The sequence below is a fragment of the Notechis scutatus genome, chromosome 4 (genome assembly GCF_049901735.1).
Source record: "Notechis scutatus isolate UNSWTSFEM ecotype Mainland chromosome 4, rNotScu1.2, whole genome shotgun sequence".
Classification (NCBI taxonomy): Eukaryota; Metazoa; Chordata; class Lepidosauria; order Squamata; family Elapidae; genus Notechis; species Notechis scutatus.
In genome coordinates this window covers 103,196,633-103,212,612 of record NC_142012.1, presented here as the reverse complement: position 1 = coordinate 103,212,612, position 15,980 = coordinate 103,196,633, and the positions used below count along the sequence as shown (strand labels likewise).

The 15,980-nt window shown below is 35.4% G+C and overlaps 1 protein-coding gene across 22 annotated transcripts in view; it reads left to right on the top strand.

Moving 5' to 3' along the window:
• JAKMIP3 (Janus kinase and microtubule interacting protein 3) overlaps positions 1-15,980 on the top strand; it is a 100,664-nt gene that overhangs the window by 60,497 nt on the left and 24,187 nt on the right. For 8 of the 22 annotated variants that reach the window (XM_087964272.1, XM_087964271.1, XM_087964276.1 and 5 more), the window contains 8 exons: positions 3,317-3,532; positions 4,933-5,052; positions 8,777-8,923; positions 10,434-10,565; positions 11,615-11,650; positions 12,012-12,071; positions 13,611-13,739; positions 14,834-14,962. In XM_087964272.1, coding sequence (XP_087820398.1) covers positions 3,317-3,532; positions 4,933-5,052; positions 8,777-8,923; positions 10,434-10,565; positions 11,615-11,650; positions 12,012-12,071; positions 13,611-13,739; positions 14,834-14,962 — 969 coding nt within the window. The remainder of the gene's footprint in view (positions 1-3,316; positions 3,533-4,932; positions 5,053-8,776; positions 8,924-10,433; positions 10,566-11,614; positions 11,651-12,011; positions 12,072-13,610; positions 13,740-14,833; positions 14,963-15,980) is intronic. The other 14 variants (XM_087964279.1, XM_087964277.1, XM_087964293.1 and 11 more) reach the window with 5 other exon arrangements.

Here is a 15,980-nt window from a genome sequence, read left to right as displayed (position 1 = left end):
GGGGAATTACACCTGAACACTGATGCAGCCCTCCCAGTGAGTTGTTTTTTTCATTATACGTCTTCTTTGTCTTGCTGCTTGTATGGAGCAAATATGTTGCAAGATATGTGTTTGCTTGAATGTGTTTTTTGTATTGGTATATCTTTATGTCTTTATATCATTTTTCTAATGAGCTCTCTATATAATATAACTTTTTTAATTTGCGCTGTCGTTGTTTTAAATAATCCTTTTAATAGTCATCCTGTAGTAACCATGGAAAATGTCTTATGTTGTTTTGCTATGGTTATTATTGTTTTGTTATGGCTGTACAAAATATACAATCCTATTTTTCTTTGCAGAAATGAAAATATTAATAAGAAGCAATGGCATTAACTGAAACTTTTTGGTTTATTTTTTATTTTTGGATATGCATTTCTATTAAAGGGGAAGGCATGTTGAATAAATAGAAATGTAGCAATCTTCTTTTTTTTTTAAAAAAATCCTCTTTATAAGTATAGCTATGATAGAGCTTTTTAATGTGTTTAATGGGAAATGACAAAAGGGAGAGCTTGTAACAGGGCAACCTAAATGTACATTTATATATGTGTGGGTATATATGTGTGGATAGGATTTTAATGTGGTCTAAGAAATGTATGCTTGAGGAAGTAGTGCAATTACAGTTTAGTTACATCATAGATGTGAAAATAAATTATCCTTCCCTATTCTTCTGTGTATTTGCTTGGAATGTACTGACTGAATGATGTTTTATGGCTGATGTTTTCTCTAGGATAATGTAATGGTATGTGGTAATGAGATGGGGAGATGGGGAAGACATATTGCCTAGGGAATTATCTGATAAGAGAGGCCATAGCCCAGAGCCACAAAATGGATGGAGAAAGAGACTCAGAAGAGACTGTTCTCAGGAGATAATGGGACATTTGTACATTCAGACTTGCAAGATTCTGTTAATGTAACCTTACAATAAAGTAGAATTAGTTCATTTCATTGTGTTTCCTGTTTGTGAAGACCGACAGGTATGTTCAAACAAAATCACAAAGACAGCATAGCCTAGAGGCATTTCATAGTGCATGCATGCAATTTCCACCGCTATTACCACTACCGCCCAAAAAACATCTGTCAAAGACCTCTATTTTTAAAAAATCATGTTTTGCTTGCATTTCACCTGTTCAGTATATTACACATGAAGGGAAAAGGAACTAGCAGAAAAAATGAAATTTGTCCAAGTAAAAATGTCACTGTTGAATGGCTTCCCAAATTTCAGGATGAATTGCCCTTATATCTTGACCCCTTAATCAGTACTTTTCCATCAACAGACACAGTTTGCATGGGCTTCACCAGCATTCATAAACATATCAAACTGTCTTTACACTGTTCAAACCAACTTAATTGGGTTTAAATTTAGCTTTCGCTACTGCCTCTTTAGTTTGTAATCCCTTTTATCCAAAGCTAGAAAAACTAGATTTGGAGGCTGCTCTTAACTAATTAGTCCTAGAGAAAAAATATCATGTATGTTGTTTCACTATTTTGAAGCCACAGTTGGCTGCCTCAATATTTTTCAGTACCTACTATAGACACCAGACTATATACTCTACAGTATCTTTTTAGGAGAAAATTCTGTTTTGCTATCCAGAGAATAGGGTAAGAATCTTCTGGGTTTAAGATACTGACAAATGAAAATCGTTTTATATTAGAATTTATGAGACCCTTGAAGAACTTCCAAAAGGGCTGGAATCTGTTGGATATGTTGTAGCTATTGAAGTTTTGTATCAAATATGGGATTGTATTAGATCAAGGAACATAAAATGAAGATGTGACTCCAAAGCTTAGACAAAATTCATTTGGAAGTTCCAATTTTTATGTTTAATGTGATAGAAAATAAACCATTAAATGTATGACTAAAATATTACTGCATCTGTATTAAATTTTAGTAACTTACATAATTTTAGTAACTTTTAGTAACTCACATAAGTTTAAGCAAAATGATGTTTTTGCTCTGGTCCTGCCTTTTTTTTTTTTTAGAATTCTTCCCAGAATACCAATCAAAGGCCAAATTCATCATTCAACCCCTAAATTATTGCTTTCCTCAAAATAATGAATGTTTAAGTCTTCTTCTAACTATCATTCCAAAATCAGCCTTCCTAAATCTGGTATACAAAATATCTGTTGATTTACAGTCCACATTAGTGTCCAGCCACACTCAGATTGGTGAAGATTTTAAGATTTGGCCCAATACAACAGGAAGACACCAGGTTGGGTAATACTATTTATACAGAAAAAAATAAGAGAAAAATATAGTCTTCTGCTCTCAGTAATGAACCAAGTTTCAGCTTAAAGCATAAATTATTTTCCTTACTTAACACATTCCAAATGGAAAGCATTGTATATATGTATTACTATAGGTCACGCAGTCAGCCAGATGTTGTTGTTGTTATTTACACAACAATGTGAAATCATAATTTCCAGTTCTTTACCTAATGTTGGCCTTCATAGGTATCAATTCTTCCCAAGAACCTAGCATGCCATAATATATTGGCATAGTATATGTGCAGATTCAAGCCATTGTGGCCTTTTGTAATTGACACATGAAAATTTTTTAAAAGCACAAAGTGCTTATCCAAGATTTTTTGGGTATGATACCAGATGTGACAATAACCTTAGGGTCCACCACAGCAGGTTTATGCCAAAATCTTATGCACCAAAGACAAATTCCTTGTGTGTCCAATCACACTTGGCAAATAAAGAATTCTATTCTATTTTATTTTGGTTTTCCAGATTTTGACACTTTATGATCTCCAATTCTTTGTCTTCTTTCTACTTTCTCCTGAAATTGCCTCATCAATTATCTACACTTTCTTTTCAACCACAGTTAAATTTGGTGTGTTATGAGCCCAGACTTAATCAGTTTCTATTCAGAAATCCCATAATCTGTTCCTTCTTGACTCCTTTTTCAACTATATGTTACCACATGTTTCATTACTGTACTGTGTTTCATTACTGGCATATGATCATTTTTACAGATGTTCCAATGAATCACTTTGGTGACTGTGTTATGATGATGATGATGATGATGATGATGATGATGATGATGATGATGATGATGGAGAAGAATTATACCTCTGTCAAAAGACTTTTATTGCAGCATTCCCAAACCTGATTCTGCTTACCAATAATAATGGATTTTAAATCTATAGAACTGAATCCAGTGTTTGTTCACCGCTTTCTGTAATCTAACATATTCCCAAAGCCAGGATGCTGCCAGTTTCCATGGCAACTGAAGAACTGTACTGTATGTGATTGTATTTTATTCTCCTTGTAGATGGAGGAGATCAAATTTAAAGACAGAGCAGTCTACATGCTGGAAAAAGAGTTAGGGATTCAAACTGGGCATACTCAGAGACTTCAACTCCAAAAGGAGGCTCTAGATGAACAGCTGTCCCAGCTCAGAGAGGCTGACCGGCATCTGAGTAGCCCCAAGCGGGAAGTTCCTCATCCAAGTGGTGCAGGAGACACTTCAGATCACTCAGGAAGTCCTGTAAGCACTTTCTAGTAGTTTTCCCTAAAACCACAAATTGTGCCAAAATCTTGATGAGTGATTGCCCAGACCAACAACATTGATTTTGATTTGTTTGTTTGCTTGATTGCTTGTTTGTTTTAAAAGCAAGTAGGGTTGAGGAAACCCAGCTCAAATGTAGTCAGATGACGTCTTGGGTTTCTGGTTTTGCTTTTATTTTGCCAGCTGATTACAAAAATTAACTACTTGCTTTTTTTAAGCAACTGTACCTTATCTTGAATGTGTGCCTAGTTTGACATTGTGAGACTCACAACACAAACATTAATTAATTAACCTATTAATAGCTGTCTGCTAGTTTTTATGGAGGCCTACAAATATCTGTGAAAAAGAAACAAGATGGCAAAACGATGTCTTAAATCTCATGACTAATCCTGATGGATTGATTGTGCTTTTGATGTTAGTCAATGTTCTAGACTCTAGAAAATAAATGAGGTGCCAACTAATATGCTTTTTCTTCCATACTTTAAAATTTCTTACACCATTCAATCTAAATTCACCTTTTATCTTGGCTTTTGATGTAACTATACCAACTATACCTCTTCCAGCTTCTCTGTTAATTTGCTAACTACAGATTTTTTCCATCATGTTTGCTAAACTTTTCTTTGTTGACTCTCATCAAGATTTCCTTTGTATTGCTGCTTAGTTTGACCAATAGATTTTTTTTCAAAAACATAAACATAGATATTGTCTCGCCTGTGTTCAAAGCCTCTCCTGCACCTGTTGAATGAAGAATCCTAGCCCTATTGAGTTTCTTTGGTCTGTAGATGCTCATGTTTGCTTGAAGTAAACTTTCCAAGTAAAGTAAATTAAAATTGCTACTACTGTAAATAGGAAAAACAGGAAGGAAATGTTATTATAACTAAATTGCTTTTTGCTCAAAATAAATGAAATTGCCTATTCTTATATCTATATTTAAGTTACCCATGTCAGTGCTCTGTTAAATTCACAGTTCCATGGGAGCCAAATGGATACAGTGGTTTGTTGCACACACTTAGTACACATTATATGTCAGTATTAATAAATATATTATCATAGGAAAATGATACAAGGCTCATCTAAAGTTCTCAATTCAACAGTGGCATAAATATGAAACACTGTAGTAATTCTCAATCATTTATTTCACATTTCCAAAGCAACACTTGTGAGTCTGCATTTATTTACACATTTTGTTTTCATTTGCCTCTTCTCTTGCATAATAGTTCCTTTCTTAATTTCTGTTAGTTTTATCTTTTAGTATTAAGGTAAAGATTTTTAGAATTAGTAATGGATGGAATCTGACAAGGAAGAAGATGGGAATTGGTAGAAAGTTCTAAAAAAGCTTTCCTCGTTGAACAGTTATTTGCAGTTGTTTTTTGTTTTAGGAACAGCAGTTGGACGAAAGGGATGCTCGGCGTTTCCAACTTAAAATAGCCGAATTAAGTGCCATCATCAGGAAACTTGAAGATCGGAATGCATTACTCTCAGAAGAACGAAATGAACTTGTAAGAAATTGTGTATTTTTATTTTTTATTTTAAAGAAAATCCTATTTGGCTAACTATAGATATGTAGGAGAAAAGCCAAGTTAGTCTCTTGGCTCTGGAAGTCAAAAATTAGGAGGATTTGGGTAGCATCTTCTTAAATTAATGCATTTTATGAAAAGGTATAAGATTTTGTTGTGCTTATGTCTTTTAATAAAAGTTGTTAGTCTGAAAAGATGCTTCCAGGCTTCTGGTTTCTTTTTGACTAAATTAATGAAGGTGTTAATACACTGTGGAAGCACAACAAGTTGACCATTGACCAAGTGTCCTAACCCCAGGAAGGGTAAATTTAAACAGACACAGTTATTCCTAGGGTGAAAGTAACTCCACTCAATCAGTTGGTTGGTAGGGGGAAAAAGCATATTCCAGTTAAGGTGTTTTGTATATTTTGTCCTCCAAGAAAAAGAGATGAAGAGGAAAAAATGCATGAAAAAGCAAGCCTATGAATATTATCAACTATGCTTCTGCCATGTGGATAGTAGATGACTTATTGAAGGACTGGGATGGGATGGGAAAATTTGACTCTTTGAATCTTACTTGATCTCTTTCCCAATCATTGGGTGAGGCCACTAGTAAGAGACTTAATACACAGATTCTATGCTGTATCTGATTTGGATGCCATCATTCATCCTTTGATATCTAAATTGGTAATTTTTTTAAAAAAGAAATTATCTTCTAATTATCACTTCTTTAATATAATACATTCTAACTGGACTGTTCATTTAGGTATATATGATTTAATCGTGATTTGCCAGTTGCCTGTCAAAAGAGGTTAAAAAATGAACTTTTGCAATAAATTGACACTTGAATTAATTTAACCAATTATTCACTGAGACAGAGTTATAAAATGTTCAAAAAACCATATTTGGGGATGGCAAGTTCATACTTATTTTATAAAGCAATTTCGAATTTGGGAGTGGGTGGACACAGGAAACAGAATACAGAGTTGGACTAGAAGATCTCCCTGCTAAAGCAGAAAATGCTATAACATTTCTGACAAATGATTGTCCAATCTCTTCTTAAAAACTTCCAGTATTGGAACACCCACAACTTCTGAAGGCAAGTCATCCCATTGATTAATTGTTCTCACTGTCAGGAAATTTATCTTTAGTTCTAAGTTGCTTCTCTCCTTGATTAGTTTCCATCCGTTGCTTCTTGTCCTGCTTTAGGTACTTTGGAGAACAGGCTGACCCCTCCTCTTCTTTGGGGCAGCCCCTTGTATATTGAAATACTGCTATCATGCCACCCCAGTCCTTCTTTTAATTAAACTAGACATTCCCAATTTCTGCTACTGTTCTTCGTATAGTTTTAATCATCCAGCAGAGGAAAGGAATAATGATGTTGTTGAGATATAATCTCAATTGCTGTGGTTTGTTTCATTGACTTTTTCAATGTGCAGCCACAACTTGAGCTAGTTAAATACATTTACATCCAGCCAACCATTCCTTAATGCAACTCTCTTCAAACTGACAAATTACACAGATGACATTCTCTTCCCGTATCTGAATAAAATTCCATTTAAAGGCTAGTTAATGGCATCTGTGGGGGTAAGGTTTATTTTTCATAGAGCTAATGCAATAAGCCATAGTGGCATATGGACGGGGGAGACAGAATGCATTTATAGAGGTCATTAAAGCAGCAGATCTGTAGCTAGATCTGGGACTATGTGTGGGATTCATTTAGTAGAGGAGGCAGCTGCAAAACTTTCTCTCATTTCTTAGTGAAATTTTAGCCGTGCAGCTGAATATTTTCCCCAACATATTTCATTCTAAAAATAGCGGGATAACATCTTTCAAATGCTAATGTTGGTATTCCTATATCACCCAAATTCATAATTAAGTATGTAGATCATAGATTGTTTTGCATACAATTATGAGTTCTGTCTCAGGAAGCAAGTAAAGCCATTTCTGTAAAATAGGTTGTGCAAACTATCTCTGCTTCTCCAAACACCTAGCAGGAAGGAAGGAAGGAAGTTAGGAAGGAAGGAAGGAAGGAAGGAAGGAAGGAAGGAAGGAAGGAAGGAAGGAAGGAAGGAAGGAAGGAAGGATAGGTACAATTAAACATTTTGGGATTATTTCAATGTATCTTTTCATTGATTGTATGCTTTGAAAAACTGAAAACATAAGCCTAAATGTGTACATTTGAATTTGCTAATATATATTGGGTTTGAAAACAGTATAAGGCAGCCTTTCTGTGAATATACTATTTAAAAAAACTATGCAATTTTCAGAGCAGATGTTATTTGCAGCAGTCCAACACATCTGGTGGGAAACAGATCAGGAAAGGCTGATGTGAGGGTGCATCAAGTTACAATCTAACTGCTAATGATTCAGTGGTCACTTGTATTGTAATTTTTAGAATATTTATGTTAAAAAAAATTCAAACGAGTATAGAAGCTTTTGCCCATGAATCGATATGTTCATGTACACATAGCTAGTAACACAATAATCTAGTTTTTGCCACAGCATACAACCTGAAAGAAATGTTACATGCAAATCTACCCTGTGTAATGATGGCTTGATCATAGTTTTCAGTTAATTTGCCACAGAGCAATAGAGGAAACTTGGAAAGAGGTATTATTTCCTCACTCCAAATTGATTGCAACTGTCTCTATCCAACCAGAAGGGTGCAAAATAGGATTTAAATATCTTTTGGGGAAGTATGTAATATTTTAATCAATAACACCCCTAAATCCAATTACAAACTACCTGAAACAGAGACTTTTAGTAACAATGAAAAAGACCATATGGAGCAAAAACCTAGAGAAAATCCAGATAAGCTTAAAAAAAAATTCTAAGAGCTGAATCAAACCATTACAACCTTCCATAGGATCATGAGGAAAATGAAAAAGCTTGGTGAAATATCAATAATTGTCATTCAGAGCAGTTTTTCCTCAACTTAACTTCCTCCAGATGAAATCAGGTTGAAATGCCCAACTACAGTAGCTATGATAATGCAGAGTGCCAGGCTGAGTAAGGTTGAAGACTCACAAAAAGAAATGTAAGCAGACCTCTGCTGAAAAAGGCAAATGGTGTTTCTGATGGCAAAGGGATGTAGAACAAGAGTAGAAAGTGGGAACACTCAAATAGAACTCTATGGAGATTCTCAGTCATCCAGGTCATGGTTTTCACAAAGGTACTTTATCAAAAGGCAACTGGACTTTGTTTTTCCTCGAAGACATTTCATTTCTCATCCTAGAGAACTGAAGAAGCTTCTTGGATAAGAAGTTTAAAGCCTTGAAGGGGAAAACAAAGTTTAGCTGCCTTTTGAAAAAGCACTTTAGGAACTCAAATAGAAGAACAACTTAATCCAAACTCTTATAGGTATCTTCCATATGTTCAAAGAATTGTGGTTGTTTTGGAACAGCCTCCCTCCTGAGATTTAAGGGATTCCCTTTCCAGAGAGTTGTGAAGACCTAGCTTTTCCCCCAAGAATTGATTGGGGTAAAATGGTGGTTGAGCTGCAAGGATTTTGGTCTGGCACCTGGAAGAATTACTATTTGTTTTTAACCGCATTTTAATTGATTGTTGTGAGCCATATAGAGTCATTATATGAGACTGCCATGTAGGTCCTTAAATAAAATTAAGACTCCTTGGTTAGCAATAGCAACCCTATAAATGCATTGAATTTTGTATGTCAGCCAATCTTACACAAACATGTAAATATTTTTGTTCCTCTACTTTTCAGGTGAAACGTGTAAGAGAAGCTGAGAGCCAGTACAAACCACTGCTTGACAAAAATAAACGTCTAAGTAGGAAAAATGAGGACTTGTCCCACACCTTACGTCGTATGGAAAACAAACTCAAATTCGTAACACAAGAGAACTTAGAAATGGTAAGTTCTTGTACAAATGAATATAAGTTCACTACACCAGTGGTCACCAACCAGTGGGCCGGGGACCCGGGACTCACTGGTGGTCATGTTTTAAAAAAAATTAAAAAAAAAAAAAAAAATAAAAAAAAAAAAAAAAAATAAAAAAAAAAATAAATAAAATAAATATTAAAGACGCGAAAATTTTGGTGGTCCACAGAGAAATGTCACTCCTAAGTAATTAATCCAGGCTGTGTGGGAACACAAGACTTGCGTCACTTGCATTGCGAACCACACAAGGTAGTGAGGGGAGGGGGGAAAGGGCAGAGGGGGGGAATTTGCCCCACATACCCCACGTGCCTCGCCTGGCCACCAGGCTGCTTCTTTCCGCTTTCTTTCTTCTTCTTCTTCTTTGGTTGCACGGGCGCGTTTGAAGTAGGCAGCAAAGTCTTTTTTGCCTCTCTCCCCAAACTCCACCAGAAATGAGTCTTTGGGACCCTGCAAGGCATCCTGCTCCAAGAGGCTGCACCAGCATGACAAATCTCATAAAGACTCATTTCTGGCGGAGTTTGGGGAGAGAAAGACTTCTGCTGCTTCTCCTGCTTTTCTGGCATGAAGCCAAAAGTCTCTCTCTCTCTCCCTCTCTCTTCCCCTGAGATCAGATCTGGAGATGGTATCCTGTGATCCCAAAGAAAGAATGATCAATTGGTAGGAAAACGGGGTGGGGAATTTTCCTGAAGACTTTTTTTGGGATTTTCCCAGGGTCTCTGGTCCACGGGATTTAAAGTTATGAGTTTGGTGGTCCCTGAGGTCCAAAAGGTTGGCAACCCCTGCACTACACAGTCCATTAGTGATAAGTTCTGAATTTTCAATTAAAAACACCTTTGAGCAAAATATTATTGCTATGTAAAATTTTGTTGACAATCTGAACTCCTCAAACCAATTCAGTTTTCAACTCTGAATTGAAACAGAACAACTTCAATTTTTAAATGTAAAAAGTAAGGCGAACACTATTAAAAATGATTATGAGCACATTCCATCCTACTCAATTTGGTTAAAATAAAGAATGCATTATGTGGAGAAGGTAAATGGAACAAGAAGGAAAAGAACAAGAACAAATGAAATCCTCCAGTGATTCTAGGATTGTTTTATAAAAGTGTGTAATATGTAAACTCATTGCACTGACACATTTAATTAAGAACTGTTGAAGTAACTTACTGGGTCCAATTTAAAGTAGTGGAAATTATATGCAGTGAACCCAAAGGTGCTTTTTTCAAGAGGCAACTGGACTTTCTAGTTTTTCCTTGAAGGCATTTCGCTTCTCATCCAAGAAACAAAATGTCTTCAAAGAAAAACCAGAAAGTCCAGTTGCCGCTTGAAAAAAGCACCTTTGGGACAACCAGGACCTGGATGACTGAGAATCCCATAGATATATACAGTCAAGTTTCACCAGGTATGGTAATAGATAAATAAATTCCTACAATAAATAAATAAGTGTTCTAGCAATTTCTCAGTGTTCGTTCTGTTCCTTTAGAGGCAAAGAGTGAGGACAATAAGAAGACCAAGTTCTTTAAATGATCTCGATCAAAATCAAGATGAAAGGGAAGTTGACTTTTTGCGGTTACAGATCATGGAACAGCAGAATATCATAGATGAGCTTTCAAAGGTAACCAACATTTTTGTCTTCTTGGCATGACAATGGCTAGACTGTCTCCTTCTGTGGGGGTTGAGTTTGGATGGAGGAAAAATAAGACCTTAGTTGAATGTACACAGTATAAGATTAAAGTTATTAAGCAGTGCTAAGCAAAAAGGTTGGAAATCTTTCATTCGATCATTCATGTAATATCCAAACAGGTGGAAAAGACAAAATTTCTGAGCTATATAATTATATTAATTATAACTATATAATTAATTGAAGGTAAATGTGATCACTGCTTTCTCTTGGTAAAAATCTACCTTTCAGATTCAGTAAAATAAAAAAGTTCTATTGTATCTTACTTCACACTGCAAATGTAAAGGGCATGCTAAAAAAAATTAAGCACTTAACTGATGTTTCTACATTTGGAATTCGTATAGTGAGATAAAAATTACTTTCTTCCCTTGTGGCATTGTAGTAGACAATTTTATCTTGCTTGCACAAGATTTAGAACAAGAAATTTTCCAAAATTTGGAGGGTATGTAGTCAATTGCCTCACCAATTTCTTGTTTGCTTGAGTTCCATTAAAATGAAATTAACAATATATCAGTACATTACTCTGCCCTGCCCAATCTGATGTTGCTCAGATATGTTTGATCACAATTCCTTAAATGCTGGGTACAAGAAGTCATGGGCACTATGATCTAACATACCAAGAATTTATCTGTTAACTGAATGAAACTTTCACAAATTTCTTAAAAAAAAATCATAGCCTGGTAAAAGCTATGGAATTTTAGGATTAGAGTTCTTTAAATCCCAAGTTACCATTGGGTAGGGAGGAGAGGAAATCCCATCTGCTAAACCTTAGATATTTCTGTATTTTGAATTCCCAGCTGGCATTGTTGCTGATCATCCAGACAGATCTAAATATCTAATTAATACTTTAAAAGTTATATCAAAAGCCAATTGCACAATAACTATGTGCCAAAAATTATGTAGATGAAAAGAAAATGGGGATATTCAGAATCTTTATTACCATTGTAGCACCCTAACATTTTCTTTTAATTCTTTTAAACTAGACTCTAGAAACTGCCGGCTATGTGAAGAGTGTAATGGTAAGCAACATTCACATTTGACTTTGATTTTCATATATGCTTCTCTGTGTTCTGCCTGGGATTATTTAGCGATAGATACTTAATGATATTACATATTAAATAGCAAAATAATTTATTCTAATTACTAACACAGATATAAGCCACAGAATTTCCTCTAAGGTGGTAGAAAATTAAGAGTACCAAGGACAAATTGGGTTCCTAAAGTCTGATGGTCACATTTTTTGTTTTGTTTTTTTGTTTTGCTATATGCTGATTTGCACCATAAATTATCCGTATAATTTGATTGCAAATTTCACACCTTCTATAAATATGTTTCATATGCAGAACTCAAGTGATTGTTTGTTCTTTTTTTCTCGGACAGGAGCGTGACAAGCTTTTAAGATACAAGAAACAAAGGAAGAAATTTGCAAAATTTCCCAAGGTAAGTGAATAATGAAAAAAAAAAAGCTTATCTGGGGGCAAGTATTATGAAAGATTCAATGGAATATTGAAAGACACAATTTGGCTGAGCCTCTGGATTCCCACAGATTTAACCAGAAGCTTTTGAGAAACTTATAAACAGAGTGAGAATGTAGATCTTTCCCCACTATTAATTCATAGCTTCACCTACCCTTCAAAACTACACTAATTCAATTTAAACATGAAGATTTTTATTAAAATGGCATCATCAAAGTCACTCCAGTCATAAATTCAGGTTCAGCTCTAATATAAAATTATCAGGACAAATGCCATTAAGAATGTCAAAAAAAAATACTGATGACTTATTCCAATATTTAAATTAATTCAATTTGTGCCTTCTCTGAAATCTTCTAAATAAAGTTTACAAAGAGACAGATACTTTATCTTAAATTTTAAAAGCTCAGTTGAAGGACGTGAAAACAAACTGGTTTTCAGAGCAGAATGTTCAAAATCTCTTCACCATAAAAAATTACTTTTTGAATTAAAATGTCACTGATTGTAGTTCACGTTCAGGTGGGTGAATAGAAAAGTGATGACTCTGCATATGAGTCTGTCAGTCTTTTTTTTCAGAACATCTGGCAGCAGCTTCTTGGAAGGTGGAAGAGCTCAGCAAACCTTTGCTGTTTCCTCAATATTTCTTCCTAAATTTCAGAAACTTAAATATCCCCCAATAAATAGTGAATTGCAGCAAAGTGAATTCCAAGGAATTGCTATTACTTTCTTAGCTTGACTTTGACTAAATAAGCACTGTTTTCTTTGCTGATTTAGAGGGTTTTTTTAATGGAAATCAAGTAGGGATATTTCCCTCCTCCATGAGTACAATAGCTCAAACTCTTTAGAATACCAGAAAATTTGGATTTTCTTGGTAAACTATAACTTAGTTTCATATATTTTTATTCGATATCTGAAAGGATGCCAATCTGTTCTCTTATTATATTTTTAAAGACAATTTAAGTCCTTCCATAGAGCTTTTTCAACCCTACAAGCCCCTTGCAAAACGTTTTCTTCTGACTTTTCCCATCCATTCCTTCTCAGTTTATATCCCCCTCCTTTTATCTCTTTTTTTAGCTATTCTTCCTAAACCTCTTTATCATTGTGAAGGTACACATAAGATTTTCTTCCAGCTCGCATTCCATTTTTTTATTCATTGAGGGAATATTCATAGATGATAACGCCAATTTTTTATCCCATGATAAATTAAATATCAAGTTTACTCTCATTTGTGATGATTCTACACTGAAATTATAGAAGATTTATGCTGGCTCAACAGCAGCTTCAGTATTCATTAATGATTAGGAAACTATGAATTGTACTTGATAGATAATCATTACTTACTCTGCTGCCCCATTTATATGGCAGGTCTGATAAACTACTATATAATGAGAAAAGTGCTGAGATTCATAAAGAAGGAAGGAAGGAATCTAATTATTCCTTATGCCAGTTATATTTAACATCTTTGTAACTTTGGCTTGTTTGTACTGACACATTGTGATTTGGTCAGAAGCCAGTGGTGGAAACATTTTTTGGGTATGATGAAGAAGCATCTCTTGAATCTGATGGCTCTTCAATCTCATATCAAACGGATCGAACAGATCAAACTCCCTGCACGCCAGATGATGACCTGGAAGAGGTAATTTATGATATGTATAATCTTCAAGCAAGAGTTTATGCTTAAAAATATATTATATGGAATGTAATTAAATGTATTCTTGTTTTAGTCGTAATAATATAAACTTTGCAGGGAGATCATTGCAATGTACCATTGACCATGATCAACAAGATCTCTTCTAGAGCTGAAATCAAAATGGAGAATATTTTAAGCCATACATGAAAGACTTTTCTATCTAACATTTAGAGTGAGGTGCAGTGACTCAGTGGCTTAATGGTGCTGGAGATGGTCTTAACTCCAATGGTTTGAGCCCAAGCACTGCATAGCAGGGTGAGCTCCTGTAACTCATGTCAGCTTCTGTCCATCCAACAGTTTGAAATCATGTTCTATTCAAGTAAAGCAGGGAGCAGGGGATGAGCTGGTGCTCTGTGCAAGCAATCAGATTCCTGACAGCTCTGAACCTTCCCAGTTGCAGCTCCTGTTTGCAAGGCAGCTCTGGGAAGAGAAGGGGCCTTGGGTGACAATGCAAGAACAACCACTTATCTTTCTCTCTGGTGCAAATCACCCTCCTGTGATGCACCTTGGGAAGCATGCAAGTGTTTCCTTTAACAAGACCTTGGCAAGCCAAACTACTACTCTGCAATAGCATGGTGGTCTCCTGGCAATTGTAACAAGGGAGGAGGAGGAGAAGGAGGAGTCACTGGTATTTGTGATAAATTTTGAAATGTTCAGTTGACTGAGTTTCATGTTTAATGAATAAAAAGATAATAATAATAATAATAATAATAATAATAATAATAATAATAATAATAATAATAATAATAATAATAATAATAATAATAATAATAACAACAACAACAACAACAACCCATCAAACATCCAGATTTGCTTATCCCAGGTCCTTGGTAAGGACTCAACAGGTAGACAAAAATGCCAAGCCCAGTCTGAACATCTGGCTGTGTGATTAATAACAATAACAATTTACAATTTTCTTAAAGTGTTATTTCATAGAAGAGGCTACATTACACTTCATAAAGAGATTGATGAATGGTAATGTTTTGATTTGTCATGATAATTGCATCTCCAGTTCAGTTTTGCATTCCTTCTCACATTAGGGTATGGCAAAAGAAGAAACGGAATTAAGATTCAGGCAACTGACAATGGAATATCAAGCTTTACAGAGGGCATATGCACTGTTGCAAGAACAAGTTGGAGGAACGTTGGATGCTGAGCGAGAAGTTAAGGTCTAAATGGCTTATATTACATGAAAGTAAAAACTTGTGACCATATCATGTTGTTTCTGAACTTTTTACAATTTTTTTTGTTCCCCTCTCCTTCATATCTTTGGTTTAGATTAGTTGAGTTCAACTTTGGCAAGTTTAAGACTCATCTGCCATCATCAGGCTTCTGTATTGTGTTCGTCTGTGAGTCAGACTTTCACAGCCATTTCAGTTTTAAATTTGGGGCTAGCCTACTGCTGTACCAGAATGATTTTTTCTTCATCCTGATTGGTTGGGAGTCTTGCTCTGTGTTTATTGGCCTTGGAATTTGCTGGAAGCATGAAAGCATGAATAGAAGAGATGATTCCACTAGACTGTCAATTATTTGGAAGCCTCCACTCACAAACAAAAAAATCTCCACACCACAAGCCAGGCAAACACCTGGGCACAAACAGATCCCCCCTGATACCTCCAGCTCAAACACACCCCAACCAGGCACCCAGATGAAACCTAGATTCCTAATAAATGATAGCCATCCATTTACTCGGAGCCAAACTGCACTAAAAGCCTCCAATACAGGAACATAATGTTGCCAGCCAATCAAGACAAAAAAAGCCACAAAACAGACAGAAGATATTAGAAACACCAATCAAGCAGAACACAGCAAATTCCAAGACCAATAAACACAGACCAAGACTCCCAACCAATCAGGATGAAGAAAAAACCATTCTGGCACAGCAGTAGGCTAGCCCCAAATTTAAAACTGAAATGGCTGTGAAAGTCTGACTCACAGACAAACACTATACAGAAGCGTGATGATGGATATATATATATATATATATATATATATATATATATATATATATATATATATATATATATATATATATCGGTTTCTAGATTCAAAGTATCTACACTTAGGTCCCACTCGCCACTGCTTGCACTGGCACTAGCCGAAAGCACCAGCCTGAAGATGGCGAGTGGGACCTCGCCGAACGTGCCTAGATACTTTGAATCTTCGGAGAAAACCGAATAACAAGAT